At 35.3% G+C, this 19,251-nt stretch overlaps 1 protein-coding gene across 1 annotated transcript in view; it reads left to right on the forward strand.

Moving 5' to 3' along the window:
- The window catches only part of LOC113498224 (GTP-binding protein REM 1-like), a 135,824-nt gene that overhangs the window by 89,220 nt on the left and 27,353 nt on the right, over positions 1-19,251 (forward strand). Inside the window, exon 2 of the mRNA XM_026878161.1 lies at positions 17,763-17,978. Within this exon, the coding sequence (XP_026733962.1) occupies positions 17,763-17,978 (216 nt within the window). The remainder of the gene's footprint in view (positions 1-17,762; positions 17,979-19,251) is intronic.

Below are 19,251 nucleotides of genomic sequence, written 5' to 3' on the forward strand. Positions count from 1 at the left end.
ATTGATAATGGCAATACGTTTGCACTTTATGATACTGGCGACTCTCCAAAAGTAACAATTGCAAGTGTTTACAAATTTATACACGAGCGCCCCGCTCAAGTCGGTTTTGGTAGCGGTTGTGGCCTTGAGGTTGGAAATATGATGGTGTTTCACCGCAAAATGTTTAAAGGGAAATTCGTAAGAATTTCCCGATTTTCTTATAGTAACCGGTCGTTAAAACGGGCGTATTTAAAAATACCAATTAGTAAAGTTCCTCTATAGTGTAAAATATGAATGCAGGGATAGTCAAAAAATGTATATCCTACATATACATTTTTTGACTATCCCTGCATTCCACAGCGTAAAACACCGAGTGGTTAACGACTGTCTCCACGCCAAACTTTGAAGACCTGCTGCTGGTACGATCTCCGCATTGGACAGAAGTTTTGTTGATCCACGAATGCTTATTCTGAGCCTGGGTGTCTTTGTGACTTGACTTCTGACGACTTGGATTTTTGTAAACCCCGTGGTACAATTATTAGGTTTCTTAGAATAAGAGTCGTACTTTAAACTGCAAGAAGAGACACAAGGGACTCCTTCGGCGTATCTCTTCCAAAAAACCAGGTTTGGCGAAGCGATATTTAATAAAGATATTCTTTGTTTGCGAAACTTTATGAGATTATTAGATACAAATTATTTCAATATAAAGTAACTAGTAATATCATGAAACAAAAAACGGTCTAGAGCGAAGAAAATTCGTGACCTGGAGTTCCGTAGATATAGGCTACAGAAAAACGAATGGGTTGAGTGAGAAACATACCTGTGAATATTTCAAATGTCTAACTATTACGATTCATGAGATACAGCCTGCTGTCAACGTGCGGACAGGCAGCGGACCGTCAACAATATGGTTGTTTAATTTTGGGTACGGGACCCTAAAAAGCTAAAAGTACTAAACGAAGTCTTTGTTTGCTTAGATTATATTTGCATTTTAATACAGCTATATCATAAAAAAAAAATATCAAAATAACAACACATATCAAAGGAAACGAGCCTTTTTGCTTCTAATCTAGGGATGTTAACTATCATGTATCATAACTAAGGACGGCCATAAACTGTCCGGTGTTTATATCATAATACCCTTATCTTACTCGCATGGTGTATGGGCAGCCTTAATTTATTACAGGGTATTTATTAGGTAATGTCATTGGACAGTGATAAAGGCGGCGATTATGTGATCATACAAAAAAAAGTTAATACTTCTATAAATTATTCGTCAAACGTATAAATAAAATATGAATATTATTACTTCAATCCCTTTATAAGCACATTAGTCTAATCATAAAAAGATTTATTTGAAGGTTTATCATAATTTGACCCGACATTTTTCAGAATTATCACGCTACAGCCCCAATTAGCATTTTAAGCCAAACCTTTTTATAACAACACAATATGGCGTGACAAAAAAAAACAGTTTCGCGCCAATTATTAATATTACACATTTAAAAGTCGTTCGAACGTTCGATACACGCGACGATTGCCTGCCAGCCAGCACCTAACAAACCTATTCGTTTTTCAAATTTCCAATTCCCGTTCCATTTTAGGCATGGAAAATAGAATATTCGAAGTTCGAAGCTATCGCGTTTTTTTTAATGGCTTCCATTTTGAACAAACAACTGTTAACGTCATTTGTGTGCTAACTGTGACCGAATGTAAACGTTGAATTTGTTTAGTTTATTTTGTTTGATTGCTTTCGTATGTGTTTTTATTCGTTTGTTTAGGAGTCAAGTTAAAGCATAAAGCTGGAAAATGCAATTAAGTCAGATATATCTAAGCAGATTTATAAAATTGGATATTAAATTGCATTTTACAAATACTATTTTGTGTTTGTCTATTTCGAAGATTTAATTTAAAATTAAACGTAATTTTGCAAGAATTTAAATTAATTAAATCTTCAGTTCTAAGCGTTAATTAACGTGCGTTTTTCATTCAAGCGAACTGAAGTCGCATGTCGCCCACATCAAAGGTGTGTTCTTTCTACCGAATTCTAACACTTCCTGCCACAAATGTTAGAAATTCTATTAATTTTCCGCTTGAGTGAGCTTGTATGACTAGCGATAAAATTGTGAAAGCGAAAATTATTTTCAGATTGTATTTCGTTTACAAAAATAAAAATATTATTGTAATGAAAACTTTTTTGGTGAAGTGTTTGTTTTTATTCAAATTAAAGTCTTAAAGACTTTAATTACGGTTCAGTTCGACTCGCGATCCCGCCGCGTCTGCTCATGATTAAGGACTCCGGTTGGGTCCGAAACTAGTCGGGCTACCCCGATAAATACGCGTGAGTAAACCGTTACATCATTTAATAATGAATCAGTCTCACGATAGTTATTATAAAAATATTTTGATAAGAAGAAAATTCATGAGTTCTGAAAAATACATTATTGTTTCCGAGTAAACCACTATAATTATAATAAATTTGTAAATTCGAAATAATTCTAAATTCTCACAAAAGAATTAAAATAACCCAATAACCGAGTTTAAAAAGAAAAGCATTCAAAATATTAATAAATTAGAAAATAGAGAAAAACGTTACCACAACTAAACAAATTTCTCCGATCTCCTAGACAAAACTAGAGAATCTAGAGAAAACTTCAGAGCAATTCAGCCTTCGTAGCTGAAAACCGAAGCAGAATGAAAATCGTACCAGCCAAAAAAACCGGAACCACTACCTATATTAGTATCAGAAACCACGCGAAACAAACTGCCAACCAAAAAGTAACCCATTCTGATAACTACCCATGCTACAGCCTTCTTTCTGAAAAGGTAACATTAATACAACCGTGTACAACTAAATCAATTCAGCTTTTGGCATCGTCCGGTGTGCACGTCAGTAATGCGTCACCGATCCCCAATGCCGCTGCGTCATCCAACATTATACTACAACTAGCTGTTGCCCGCGAGTCCGCCCTCTACTAATAGAAAATGATCCAACAGGAACATAAAATCGGGATAAAATAATCCTGGTTATAAAATACCTGTGTACCAAGTTTCGTCTAAATCCGTTTGGTGGTTTTCTCGTGAAAGAAGAACAAACATCCATACATAAAAACATTATTAACAATACATTGGCCTTAATACATCATTTATTAAAGTAATCGGGAGATTGTAGTACACTAGTAATTATTTGCAGCTGGTTCTCGTCAAGGCTTCGTGTGTTTCCGTAAACAAACGAACGTAGCCGAAGTTGCTTGCTCAGGCCTAAATTAACTGAGGAATACATGCAGGTTGGACGTTCTTTGTGGAGTCCCCGTTGCCGTTACAGCATGTCTAAAAAGTTCTTAACATGTGCTATCTACGCTATATCGCAAAGGAATGCATAAAAAAACAATGTGACTTCTTCAAAGTCGGATATTCATTCTTAATTATTCTAAGACACCAGTGACAAAAAGTGAAGGACCATCGTGAGGAAACCTGCATTTAGCTAACGTGGCAATCAATACTCAACCCATTCTTTATACGGGAAGAGGCTATATACGCTGGTAATATTAATAAAATTAAAGACTTGACAGTCACCAGAAGAACTCATAAATAAATATAACCGAGAAAAATGAAAATTTAACCGCCTTTTGTACCACCATTGCACATGAAAGTTTAAATAAACAAACTAAAGAAATACACCAAAAATACTCCCATGACAGTATACTCAATGGATTACATCAGATCAGGCACACACCTCTCCAATCCAAAAATACTCCACTCGCCTATTATCTCTTATCGGTTTAGCGTGACGTCACTCCAATAAACCCGCCTTTGATGTGCGGTGAAACAGATTTATTTTATGTGGAACGTCTGACCTGACTGATGCCCAATCGATTCGGATGTGTACTCGTATTGTTTGACCGTTGCAACTGTTGCAAGAATGAGTTTTTAATGTATTGTGAAGCTGTCATAGTTCCGCTGTGAAAATAGATCGGTAAATGCGATTTGTTTTTTTAGAGCTTTGAGATTATGTTTCGTATTGTTAAGCATAATTGTTTGAAATTCGCTTAATGGGTGGAAAGATTTTTTTTGTGAAACTTGGCCATTAGGTATTTAGCGATTACATAAGACTTGAAAAGGGTAGTGAAAAAGTTAAATTTTATTAAAAAAGGTTATTGATTCAAGTTTCTAAGATTTGGCCCGAATTAGGAGGCCCTGCTTTTTATTCTTCTTGCAGCTTTTGCTAAGTTGCTTCTGCACGAAGGGCAAAGAGAACATGGGTGGGTTTTAGTCAGTTTAATAATGTAGAAGACTTTACCGTTCATTGATCATTTGGATGCATAACATAAATTATCATCTTTGTTCCCAGAGGAGAGCGTCACGTGATAAATAAAGCGACTGGCTGGCAAAACGTTTAGTGCTTTTAGCGTATAATGGAATATTGATGGTGGTGCCAGTAAGGAATGAAGAGGATATGTTTTAATATCGCACATATCTTTGCACTAGATTTTTTGCATGTTGATGTAGAATCTGGTATTAGAGATTTAAACCAAACGTGGCCTACGTTTGGTTTAAATACCGTGGCTTAAAACTCCCTTTATAAATTCTCAGTTGTGTTAGTTTTCTAATATGTTTTCCTTTATCATTATTAGCAATTAACAATTACTTTGTAATACGCATATGAGTCCCAAGAGAGGAATTATAACAATTCAAACCAAGACTATATAACAGCTCTTCAATAGAAAATGTCAATAAAAAAACTCTGCAATTTATAGCAATACCTTTCCGTTTCGATAAGTCACGTGACCTGATCTATCACCAACCCTTTACGTAGATGTTTTACACTAAGGTCTAAGATTTAACTCCTAGTCCTGAGAGGTTGTCAAATAAACACAGTTTTACGGCCTGTCTTATTACCTTTCGGTGAAGGTTAAGGTGGACAGGTAAAGTTTTTCTCGTTACGACTCTTTCAGTTTTACGGTCACTCAACTTTTTTGGTATGTCTTGGTTTTTTATCGACCAACAAAATGGCGAATTTCGTCGTTTTACAGTAGAAGCTGATGTCCCTCATTTGTTTTGTAATTGGGTGTACTAAGTACGTTGTCTAATATAAAGACAAATTCAGTTTTATAAATTGAGGACAAAAATATTTGGGACCAGTTTTTATACACGTTTTGTAATCCATTCTTTCTATTTATGCTTAAAGTAGCCGATTAATACCTTTTATAGAACTTCTGTGATTGCTTAAGGTTGATTGGGGATTTGAAAGATGCATATATGGTTTACTTGTGCGCGTTTATCGTAATTGCCCGACTAGTTTCGGTAACAACCGGAGACCTGAGCTGCCACAGTGGCAGGCACGAGTCGAACTGGCAAGTCGTGCTAAAACCGATTAATACGATTCAAATCATTACTTTGTATTACTTTGACAATTATATATTATTTAAAGAATGACTCCCGCTCTTGCTGATTTAATCCAGCACACAAATTGAAAATCACCTCTTGCACTAATACGTCGTTGATATTATTAGATTAATTCTGAGAAAATTGTTAATTAAAATACTACAAATTAATTATCGAGAAGAATGAATGAATGGAACGTAGGAGAAATTCTGCTTCAATGCCAAGAGTTAGTAGCCAACACGACGTAACGAAGCTATTCAAACCATTTCCTATGATACATGTTGTATTTCAATACATTTTATGTTTGTACATATTTCGAATGTATTAGAATCATGAGAATGGACTCAGTGGATGTGCAGGTTTGATTAAAACACGAGAAAGTTCTCAAAAATTATATAAATTATTTTTAATTTATACCCCTCTCACTAACGATGAAGTAAAACCTTGAGGTTTTATATATAAATGGGGGTATATATCAAAACCTCACATATATGGGAAGAGCCCTATTTTAGCAGGTATAAATATATCTGACATGACACCAAAAAAGCCGTCACAATATAAACGGTAAGACTTCCAATTAACACGAGTTCAGTTGTTTAACACACCCAAATCTATTTAAAGAACACCTCTTTATGTATAAAATATTACAATTCACAATATCCAACATTACCTTGAGAAAATCCATACTGATATATAAAGCTGAAGAGTTTGTTTGTTTGAACGCGCTAATCTCAGGAACTACTGGTTCGAATTGAAAAAATATTTTTGTGTTGAATAGACCATTTATCAAGGAAGGCTATAGGCTGTATAACATCACGCTGCGATTAATAGGAGCGAAGATACAATCGAAAATATGGAAAAATCGGGGAAAATTCTAACCACGTGGACGAAGTCGCGGGCAACAGCTAGTGTTCTATAGAAACAAACGACTAGCGTAGCACATTATTTATTGTAACAAACTTTACACCGCCCACGCATAAACGAACCTGTGCTTAACTTTTTACATAACATTTAATGAATTATGTTGAAATAAGAACATGCGATATGAATCATGGTGGCGTGAGGCATTTCGAGCATGTTCTAAATATGGGGCTAATTAATCGACTGTTATTCCGGTAGGGAAACAAGAAAATTTAACGTCTGGGTAAAATAAAAGCGAAGGCTTTTAATATAAACTTTTAAAACAGGCTTTGAATAAAAATAAAGAAAAAGCACTCTTAAAAATTATTTGGATTGCACTTTTGTTTTGGAATGAAACTACTAAATTCAATTTAAACGAATTTTAACTAAAAGGTATTTGTAGTGCAGCTCCTATGGCCACTATAGGAGCTGCACTCAGTGTTCAGTAGTACTTAGTGTACACTGTATTCAGTAGGTCTGAGAATCAACTAACATCTACTTTTCATACCCCTGAGTGATAAGTGATAAGGGTTACAAACACTAAAAAAAAAATTTTTTGGACGAAATTATTTGGTTTTTTTTTGTTATGTGGCATTAAGAATACATACAACTAGAAAAAAATATATTCGTCAAAACAACGTTTGCTGGGTCAGCTAGTATGAATCTAAGATTTAAATATGGAGGTTTCTTAGGTTTACGCGAATATTAGACATTGAAATGAAACTACTTTTACGGATTTTATCGCGGTTTAATTTTACAAATTTTACAAATAATTAATTAAAATATGAAGGTAGAACGAGCAACATCTTCTGTCAAGACGAACGCCATCTCAGTCTGCCCGTGACCATGATACCTGCAAAGGTTTCGAAACGTCGGGAGCTAAAATCTAAAATTAAACCGCGATAAAATCCGTAAAAGTAGTTTCATTTCAATTTAAATATGGAGTTACCATCTAAAGTAATATGAACTTAGATACGTTTCATCAATTCGAATTCTCTTTAACACATTCCCACTTGTTACGTGTTTTTTTTTCGACACCTATTCTTTTTATTTCCGAATCGAAACAGCATAAATTACAGGATGCCTCGGTGTTTCTATTCGCATGCAAATTTTCTGACGAACCGCAATTTTTTGCTTTTGTTTTTCAGAAACATGTGAAGCAATGGTACTTTTATTAGAGTTCCGTACTCAAAGGATAAGACGGAAAGTCTATTGAACCCCATTGGGCTCCGTTTCTGTCCTTCTGTCTGTCTGTCCGTCTGTTTGCCCGTCTTTCTGTCTGTCCGTCACTAGGCTGCATAAAATAAACGCTGATAGCTACACAATTAAAAATTTCACAGATGATGAATGTCTTCTGTAGCTGCTACAACAAAAAAAAAGGATTGAATAATTTTTGTCTCTGTCATAAATTTGGGTAAACATAGAGGGGGATGACAAAAAAATTGGAGTCTTCTGAGGAAACTTAGATGCAAGAAAATATAGTGTTGAGGTTATTTAATGTTGCCCCTAGCTTTATCTTTTACCTAACTAAAATAAAAAGTTATGAAGTCAGTATTATCATGGTGAATTACAAAGGTTGAGGGTCCAACTTTATACTCCTTACTTCAGGAAGACAAGCTTTATCTTTAGGTAGAATACTTTCTTCAAACACTAGTGCTCGTTAAATAAAATAAATAACTAACGACTTTACCCACGCAAAGATACTTATCAGTGAAACTTTACTAGTTTTACACGCACTGACCTCTTAATATTATTTTGTTAGTATACGTCTTATCAAGTTTTTTGAGAAGAAAAAGCGGGCAAAACAAACAAATTTAAGCTATTTAAGTATTATCACAGTTCATTAAATACAATCTGGTGGCAAATACACAGACAGCGAAGTTTTGGAATCCCGCTTTTTATAAGGTATATACAACTACCAACTATCTTCTCTTCACAAACATTAAAGCAATTCTGTCTGACTGCAACCAAGCATTTGTAGATCACAAAAATGCTTTTCCTACGTGGTGACCTCAAGCACTCGGCTAAAAATTATCAATATCTAGAACCTTTAGGGTGTGTTCCTATAAAGCCAAAGGCCTAGGGCCTAAAGCTCCAAGCTGACTTCGGCGTGTGATGTCAAAAATACATTTCTATGAGCATAGTGCAACAGTTGCAAGACCGAACTCCGAACAACGCACTTCGTTCCAATACTAGGATGTCACGTCAGCCTTATGGATAATGACCGCTGTTTTGCGGTAGACCTTTTACGCAGTATGCTAGGTACAAAAGAAGTGTCACAGTGTGATGTAGTAAGCGTCCTCTTGGTTCATAGATCACCCTAAAGGATAATCTTCCAAACTTAAAACGTCTCGACTTTTCAAAACTTCTACTCAACTCCTTACATTTAAGACCGTCTTAAGTAGTAATTAGCAACTTAAGTTCCTACACAAGGATTTCGCTGCTTAAAGCCATATTTGAGATTTTCGGATTAGCCTTCATTAAATGATTACCTAACTTTTTCAGGAATAGTAAAATGTTTTGGAAGGAATAATTAAGGTTATGTATGATAATGGTTTTAGTTACCGCGTAACGGTGTAAGTCACTTTCAAATTAGCTTTTTATTTAATCTTATAAAACGGTTAAATGCGAGTGGGACTTTAGCAGTGAGGATAAAAAATAAATAATGTTTACCATAAATTTTATTTTCATTATTTTTCGTTACTTGCATTTTCGTAAATCATTGGCATTAAAATTTATTTCTAAAGCATACAACAAAAGTTTTGCGTGCCTTGGGGTCGAACTCGAGACCTTCTATTTCCCTTCTTGCTATCTTGTGGTTTTATCACAAGGCTATACATATTAGTAGGTAGGTAGGCAGCTACCAATCATAATCACCAACTTGAAACTTCAAAGCATTAAGTTCTAAAACGAATTCCTCTTAATTTTGCAGTTCCACTAACGAGCACGGTTTCAATCTAAGTTGGTCGTCGACTTCCAAATATGTAGGGGCTTCACAAACAATTTTGGATCCTCCAGTGAACCGCGCTCCCTCGCTATAACACCGAGAACCGCATAATTGACGCTAAGGTCCAGTTTCACCATACTCTGTTAAATATTTAACGGTCTGTTAAGACAGATAACGGACTGTTAAAGTTATCGAGTGTCCCACCACGACTAAACGTCTGTTAACTTCGCTTAACAAGGCATTAAATCTAATCACCGGTCAAGACGTCTGTTAGACACTAACAGATTGTCAAAGTCACGTCAAAATGGACGCTGCATATAATTTTATTTTTGCAAATAACATTTTAGAAAATTTAGATTGCTTAGATGGAATTGTACGACGTCCCAGAATTTTTAAAGATCGTCATTGCTATTTCGAAGAATACGATGATGTCGATTTTTGTACCAGGTTTCGTTTATCAAAAGATATGACCCTTGATATTCTCCAGTTGATCGAAGATAAATTAGAATATCCATCAGATCGGTAAGTCGTCTATTAATTAATTAAGACCATCATGTACGTTATGAAATGCAAGAAATCATTGAGTAGTATTTTTATGCACTTATACAACCCATCTTATCATGTGTGATATTTTGATTATATCCACCTACAACCTTATAACTTTACGAACACAGATTTACATAATACAGGTAAGATTTATAAGGCTTATTCAATACATGAATGTTTTATAAAATTAATCATTTATTTTGTTTCAGAAACGAATCAATTTCACCCATAAATCAGCTTCTTTTGACTTTGAGATACTATGCGACTGGCTCCCAACAAATATCAGTTGGTGATTATTGCGGTATAAGTAAATCGTCATCTCACAGAATCATACACAGAGTCACTGCTGCAATAGCCTCATTAAGCCGCAATTGTATCAAGTTCCCAGACACAGTGGAAGAGATAAGGAAAACTCAGTTGAATTTTTATAATATTGCAAAATTTCCAAAACCTTTGGGTGCTCTAGATTGTACACATGTACGGATTCGTTCCCCTGGTGGGGTAAATGCAGAATATTTTAGGAACCGGAAAGGCTACATGTCCATAAATGTGCAAGCGATTTGCAGTGCAAATTTAGAAATTTTAGATTTGGTGGCAAGATGGCCTGGCAGTAGCCAAGACCAAACTATTTGGAACGCTTCCTACAGGAATGCTTTGTTCGAAAGCGGCAAGTATAGGGATGCTGTATTATTGGCTGATAGTGGGTACATGAATCGGCCTTATATCATGATGCCACTGGACAATCCACAAACCCCAGAGGATATACTATATAATGAGGCTCAAATCAGAAGCAGAAATCCTGTTGAACGCATGTTTGGGGTGTGGAAACGAAGATTCCCTGTACTTGCCTTGGGGATGCAGATACAAGTGAAAAAATGTCTTGCTGTTATTGTTGCAACGGGAATACTGCACAATATTGCAATAAAGGGAAAGGAAGAGTTACCACCAGATGATCCTGAACTTGAGTTAATTATGCCATGGGAAGATTTGTTCCGTCAGGGCCATATCAGGGAACAAAGAAATAATGGAGTTATGAGAGATATAAATCCTAAGCGAAGAGAGCTAATAAATAATTATTTTAAAAGTTTACATTTAAATGCATCTCATAATTGATTTATAATTATTAGTTGTTATGATGTCTTTATTTTAACTGCATTAAATTTTATAGACCGAAAACAGTTAGTACCTTAAGTACAAATGAAAAAATCTTAAGTACAAATAAAAACATGATTGATAAATGTAACTAAAGAATAAAAACATAATGTGGTGTATTAGTTTAATTAAATTCGTTTGTAAAGTAAAATAAAAAGTTGAAAATCATATTTTTTTTTTTAACATTTCAAGTTCCATTTCCAATTTCTCCGTTCTAATTTTTTCTTGTTTTAACTGTTCTCGTAAAATTTCTTCCTTTAGGGCAGCTTCTTTTTGGGTATTTTTCAACATGTTCTCAATAAGTAATAATTTGCTTTGCAGGACTTTGTCCTGCAAAGAAGTCTTTGGCCTTCTTCGGTGCAGCCATGTTGATGTCGAAAGTTCTTTATTGCCGGAAAGTGTAGTCAACACTTTAGTTTTCAAATCTCTTGGAGTCCAACTGCTCCACTTTTTATTTTCCACTTTCTAAAAAAAAATAGAAAAATTATTGTAATTAATTATTTCATAATTATAATGGCCATAAAAGCCACTTGTCTGCCAGTACCTACATAAATATTTTTACCCACCTCAGTTGGAATAATGCCTTTGTTTTTCTGAGACATACTGGAATCTTTAAATATTGGTGAAGAAGGCGCATTGGCATTGAGTACTGTCTGTGATCCCAGAACGACCCCAGACTCGATATCATCCTGGTAAATAAATAAAAAAATTACCTCGTATAATATTATGTTAATTAAAGTTACTATAAAAATATAACACATAAATATACTTTTTTATTAAGAACTTCAATTTCAGTATTTGAATTACGAAGTTCCTGATTTGAGAAATGTATATCAGAGTCATAAGGATTATCAAGTCCATCCAAAGTTGGGCCAAGTAACATTTCCACTTGTCCTTGAAGTGGTCCTGGTGGTGGAATGTCAGGCTTGCCTCCTCCTGCAAAGAAACACAATACTTAGCACGACTTCTCGGAATAAATCTATACACTTTTCTTTTTAAAAACGACTATTGCTCTAAGGAATTTAATCCCTGTGTCGTTGGGTTTCACAAACATACAATTCACATGCAAAAAGACACCCAGACTCAGAACAAGCATTTGTGAATCACTCAAAATAATGCTTGTACTACGCGGGAATCGAACCCACGACACGCGGCGCACAGTGGGTTTGGCGTGATGACCTTAACCACTCGGCTATACCGTACAAGCATTGGATGTGCCTAGCTGTAGCATATTGTGTTCTTCTTGTTTTCAGGCCTAGCTAGTTCATGTTTTAAAACAAATAGCTGTGTCACCTACCAGTTAAAAAAATATTTTTTTTGGCAGCGGCTTTGTCTTTCCGTGTGGTGCGTTTGATGTTGTCCCAGCAGGTTTTTAATTGCTCAACGTGACGCACGTGAAAAGAACTTAAACAATTAAATTCTTCTGCCAGTTTCTTCCACCCTTCATTTTTCGTTGCACTGGTCACGGCATCCGTTTTTTTATTTTCCACGATATCCTTATGCCGTGAAATTAATTCTATCAGGAGTTCTTTTTCGTGTGTGGTAAAATTCGGTCCACGTGTCTTCTTCGACATTTTTTTATTTCAAAAAATCGCGAAAAAATTACACCGCAACAAACCGAATACAACTAATCAAAACGTAAACAACACCTAGATACCTTGACATTTCATTTCAAACGACGTATTATACGACTATGTAAAATGTCGTCCAATTCCATATAAATACACGTCGGAAGCGAGCACTTCAATCTGGTTGCTTAAAATAAGAGCGAATGACTTGCCCGTCATTCAGTTAAATGGCAGATTTACTAATGCCTTGTTAAATTTTTGCCGTGGGACACATGACGACATAACAGAATGACGACCCTGACGACCCTGACGACCTCCGTGGTCGAGTGGCGTACGCACCGGTTTCAAGGTGTCGCTAGCTCTGAGGTCCCGGGTTCGATCCCCGGTCGGGTCAATGTAAAAATTCACATTTCTACATTGTCTCGGGTCTGGGTGTTTGTGGTACCTTCGTTGTATCTGAATTCCATAACACAAGTGCTTCAGCAACTTACTTTGGGTTCAGAACAATGTATGTGATGTTGTCCGCATTTATTTATAAAAAAAAAAAAAAAAAAAAAAAAAAAAAAAAAGAATTGGAGGTGATTAAGGGATTTTTTTACTTGTTATGTGATTTCCATAAAAATAAATCCACTTTTAAACTTTGGATACGTAACCCTGAAAAATACGCTTACGTAAAAAAACCTGTACAATTACCAAGATCCACAATGTTACGCTAGTAACAACCCCGCGATACAAATTAGGTGTGAACTGCACTTCTCGTGTTACTCCGTGCTGACGTCAATCCGTGTTTACAAACACCCCGCTAGCCGAGCCCTTTCTGTTTATGGCAACACTAAACGCGAACGCCTTTCTTTGCTTATTTTTAGATCGGGTTGCTAGTATTTTGCGGAATTGCTCTTGGTTTGTGTGTATTTGGATTTAGTCTTTATTGTTTAAAGGTGGATTAGGTTGAGCTACGATTTACATTCATGGGAAATTTTATACCAAATATACTTACAGAGAACATGGGATTATTAGGTCTTAAATACCCCAAGGGAGAAAGTCTTGTTACTATGGATGTCTGTCCGTCTGTACCGTCGTCTGTCACCAGGCTGTGAATCTCATGAATTGTTATAGAAAGACAGTTCAGTTTTTTCAGATCATGTATTTGTGAATCATTTGCTGTTTGATTAAAAGACAACAACAAAAAATAGTTGTATTGTTTTCAGTCTCATTGTAACGTGAATTAATAGTACCAATAAAACGACAAACTTTGAACAATGTTCAATGCAGTATATTATTACCTCATTAAAATCTATTTACACTAGCCTCCTTAGATCTTTACCTGGTAAATGCATTATGATCATTTTGCTCCAGTTCCAACTCTTCTTTTTTTATGTAAGCTAAACTTCTTTTTATTATAAAGATGCTCTTTTTCTTACAAATACGCCCGAAAACTATTAAAACAATTCTAAAAAATCATGCTTCAACATAATAGCTACAGTTTAAGAAGGACATCAACACCTCTACACCACTTTTAATAGGATAACAATATCCCATAATCTCTTATCTTATCATTTTATTTTTCTCTGATAAGATTGAGTAAGTAGGTACTGCATACACTTGTGGGAAAGAGATGCTCCTCTACGTTGCTGTCACTTTCCTACAGCTAAAACACTCTGATTTAAGTAAGGCCCCCTACAAATAACTCTTCCGAAAACAAAGATAAATCCACAAACGCTTTGTTGCACCAAAATTCTAAGAAAACGAAACTCCAGTATTTTATTTCGTTCTAAATTCATCCCTAACAGTAAAGTGATAAATTACTTTGAATACTTATAAATCGATCACGGTTAAAATCTATAAAACATTCTGTTCGATTCCTGGCAGGTACGGAAGAATTATGTTTGGTTTATCACGTAATGGATCTAAATCTTATCAAGGCAAGTGAAACGGATCGGTGCCCGCAGCTTTATGCGTATTCAATCGTAAAAGTCGGAAAAGTCGGCGAAGTAATGGATTCATTATTGTAGTACTATTTATACTGGGGGTGTTAGATAGTCTTTCGTGGAATATTGTGGTGTTTTATTCTGTTTAGATGCCTTTCATAAGACATACAATTTTTAAATAGACATTATGGATATAAATATACCATGAATGTACGAGAATAATCAGAAAACACTCGAAAAAGGGAAAGACTAGTGGTATGACCGCTGCTAAAACCAAGGTCGTCGATTCAAATCTTGGCGTGCAAGAGGTCTTCAAATCCATGTGCGTATTGCAAAGTAAATGTCATTTGCAAAAACGGCGAAGAATAATGTCTAAAAGCAACCAGCATATCTCTCAATGGTATATTCAAAATCACGTCAGAGGTCTACGGGTCTTAAAAACTTTCACAACAGTAAATATATCAAGTATACAAAAAGAAGACAAAGCTTGTAATTTAAAGGTACGTAATTTACTCTTAGAACCATGTATAACTTGCTAGTATTTTCATTTTAATTTGGTTTTACTAGCCAGTATTTTTATCCCCTTAAAGTTAACATAGTTTTAAATAAGACGCTTCGATTCACCTCTACGAAAATAACAAAAGAAAATCAATTTACCCTAATAACGTAGTAAATCCAATCATCAATTCCAAAGCAGTTACTATAAACTTCAAAATGGCCCCCATAATCAAATTAGCAATAACAGGAGTTCTTAACGTGTGAAATGAGTCCGCATATCCCAAATTTAGCTCGTTCGCTTTATAGTGGTCAAGCAGGCATTGACGTCACTCACATAAAACAGTACTGAAATGCAACGGTTGAAAACATCAATAAGCACCTATAAAACACATATTTCAGTACCGTGCCTGTACTAAAAACTTCTTGAAGGAAAACTGTTGTTATTGTGGAAGTAAGACGGCACTATAGCTTAAGTATTGGTATCTCGCTTCCACGACAGCGACAATTCTGCTTCAACAGCTCGTAGTAAATGCCTCGGTGACCTACCATGAGCTCATACGCATAAACTTGATTTGATATAGGAACCATTGTGTGGCTAAATGGAATACACTTACTTTACGTCTATCAGGTGCCAAGTAATTATAAATAATGATGACGATTAAACAATGTTAAGAAGAAAGAGTTCCAGGTTTTCAGCAAAATGAACTCTATTTCCAGTCCTTAGTAGGTGCAAATCGAGTCGCCTCGATTCAGTATTACCACACGCCGACACAAAAACGCGGAGGACGTAGCATGGCGGTTAGGTTAGTCAGTAAGAGTCTGACATAACCCGCTCCCTGCCTCGAGGGGTTTTCAGGAGGATTCTCCGGCATTGCCGAAAAAACTGCACTTCGACCAAAGTAGAATAGTAGACGACCATTTTTATTCAGCTAATCAGATATCGGGGCAGGAAGCGTTTGATTGGGTTGTAGGTATGGATGCATACTGAGAAAGCTGGTTCCCATTAGAGTATTTGAGTTTGGCTTTTGCCCAGTATAAGGACACTATTAATTATGATAAAAAATGATAAATAAAACATTGAATGCTACAAGTTCTTGCGTAAACTTCAAATATTCAAGAACACCATCAGATTTTTACTTATATCCGTCCAACTAATTTACACCTGGGCCCCGATTCTGCTATTTACAATGGCCGATGACTTATTGGCAATTGGATAAATTTGAAATTATTCCTATATTCGTAAGCATTTTGCCAACACGATAATTGGAAATTCATTGAATTGACATTAAGTGTACCGTCCCAAACTGAATTTCCAACTATTCTGTAGGAAAAATGTTGCGAAAAGTGTCATTTTAAATATTTGTTCCCCAACACCCTCACACTGCCCGCAACCCTGACATTAGCCCTTAAGTTCAACTTCATCCGATATTTAAGCCTTCCTCAAATAAAAATACCGTCGATACCCACATTACTTAAACGAGAAGGCCAGAAGGTCATTCCCGCGCATCACTAACTTAAATTTCCGGGACATTAGTTTTAATTACCGGGTATTCTCATTTATCCCGACTTTGTATGGACTTTGGACAGAATTTAACGCGTCATTGGACCGGGATTATAGCGTGATATTCCGGCTTTCGCGTCTGTGTCCTGCTTAATTACCGGCTTAACTTTTTACGCGGCTTTGTGGAATGCGGTTTGGTATCGCAATCATCTTTATAAAGTTGCTTTTCGTTATAGTAATAAACGGAATATTTTTATTCTTTTAAGTTGTAATATTTTGTCAAAGTGTTACTTGTAAAATGTAGAACACCAGCCCACATACGTCATATAGCTGGGCACAGGCCTGTAAAAAAAGTTTAAAAATAAACAATACAATGTCTGCATCTTTTTGTAATGGATACCAGTTAATTATTCATGTCAAACAAATTAGGGTTTAAAACTTGTTGGAGCAGAGTGAAATGCAAAGTATAAAAACCTTTTTATAGGAAACCTCTTTTGCAAAGTGCTACAGTTTAAAATATTCGTTTTATACGTATATTTTAAGCGGTCGTTACAACACCGCCAGTTTACACTCCTGCCAGTATTTTAGGAACCATTCCTAGTCTATTTAAAGCGAGTGTTACATTATTAATTGTTTTCACTGGGTTGTTGTATTATGTGTCGATTAGTCGTTTAAAAGGGGAATTATGTGTTCTGGGCTTCTGGAATATTTCTAGGTTATGATTTTGGTTCTTTTTTGCGTGATTTTTGAAATGATTAAATTAATAAGAGGATTAAAAGGTTTTAGTCACTAAAAGACCGATACCCAAAGCGGAAAGTCATTTGAAGATTTCCCACACTATAAAAAAGAAATTTCTCGCTCCTTTTCTTCACCGTGTGTCAGAATAATTAAATCATATATTTTTATTTATTTAAATCCCTTAAACTATTATTACAGATTTAGGAACCTAATGCAGAAGCTAAGACAGCTCAACTATTTTAAAAACAGAATTACCTACTGACATTTACAAATGACTACACAAAATCAGTAAAACGACTGAAACTCTGTAGGTATTACAGCAACATAATCTTCACTCAAAATTAACTGAAGTCTATGTTTTACAGGCAAAAAATATAAACAAAGCCACAACAAAAAAATACATAAATAACACAATAAATTATATTACTGTAGACAATTAGAATAAGAATTATCTTCAAGAATAAGAATAATTTATTGTTTTAAAAATTGCAACTTTCATTACATTTATTGACAATGGTCCCGCAAACTAAGCTCTTAATGGTATAATTTACATTTACTACTACTATTATGTTACTAAGTGTTACTTAAAACCTCATCTAACCATCCTTATTCTTCAACAGGCATAGTAAACCGAGGCGACTCATTCCGCCGGCGTCGCTCGCGGTCCGGGAGTCTGGCTCCGTCGTCGCCGGCCCAGTCAGCGCCTGAGTCACAGGAGCGGCGGCCGGTGGCGTGCCATCGCGTTGCTATGGTCGGCGCGCCAGGCGTTGGCAAGACTGCCTTAATCAGCCAGTTTCAGACCAGCGAGTGTATTAATGCGTATGATAGGCAAAGAGGTAAGGGTTTATGGATTTTTATTTAGTAGTGACGCTGTTTAAGTTTCTGCTTTGTCGAATCTATCGTCTTGAGAGATTTTGGGAATTAATCCTCCGTATGTTGCAAAACCACAGAACGAATTTAGACGAAACTTGGAACATAGATACTTTATATCCAAGTTTACACATAGGATGGATGAATTTTATCTCGTATTAATTTATAATTGTATACTAAATCACTTAAATTTTAGGAACCTTCAAGCCTTGTTAAATGAAATCTAAAAGGAAGTAACAACACAGGGGCACTCTCATAGCGCGAAGTAACGGCAATAAGACCCGACCGAAGAAAGATTCTAAAACATAAAAAAAAAATTTTGCGGACCTTCCAGAATAGTTATTTAGTAATTAAAAGGAGGTTTCGGAGTATAAGAACAAACTTTTTATTACATAATGATAGTAATTACGTGTACGACAAGCGTTTCTCCGATAAATGAGATGTCTTGTAGTCAAACTAGGCCTAGGTTGGCAAAATGTTGGTTATAAGTATTTATAGTAACCAGAAACTGGGTGGCCTGATTTATCTCACAAACTTTATATAAAACCATTGTAAGTCCTATAAATAGACCAAAACCAAACCAAAACAATTTATATAATCTATAAATTATGGATTTCAAGAACATCCATTTTTATTGTTTACAATCATAAATTTATTTTAGAGGAAATGACTCGATCGGGATTTGTTTGAAATTGTTTTTTATTTTAAACTAGCTTGCTCGCGACTTCGCCCGCCTTTATGTCGGCAATACTAGCATTACTATTACCCTTCTCTTACGAAGTCGAATAAAAGCCTATGTGTTAATCCAAACTGTCAGCTACTCCCATACCAGATTACATCGAAATCAGTCCAGTCGTTTAAGCGTGATTGCGTAACAAACATATTTAGTTGCATATCTACTCTTTTAATCTTAGATCGTGTTCTAAGTAATCGTATTGAAGACCGTACATAGTCATGTAATGTTATCAATATCTCTCAATACGAAAACAATATATTTAACCTATAGGTAAAGGTACCTTTTAAATAACAAAATTATCTATGCTGATGTGTCCGTAGTATCTAAACAAATACATACGAAAATTAGAAATAAAATTTAATAAATCCAATTAAATCAACAGTTTTAACCTTTCCTTTCTGATTTCACAATAATCAAGTAATTTTAATTATTACTAACAAAGTTTACACGCTGATAAAACAGTAAAAAATAAAGCGAACGAACATTGTAATATTATATATTTT

The sequence above is a fragment of the Trichoplusia ni genome, chromosome 10 (genome assembly GCF_003590095.1).
Source record: "Trichoplusia ni isolate ovarian cell line Hi5 chromosome 10, tn1, whole genome shotgun sequence".
NCBI lineage: Eukaryota > Metazoa > Arthropoda > Insecta > Lepidoptera > Noctuidae > Trichoplusia > Trichoplusia ni.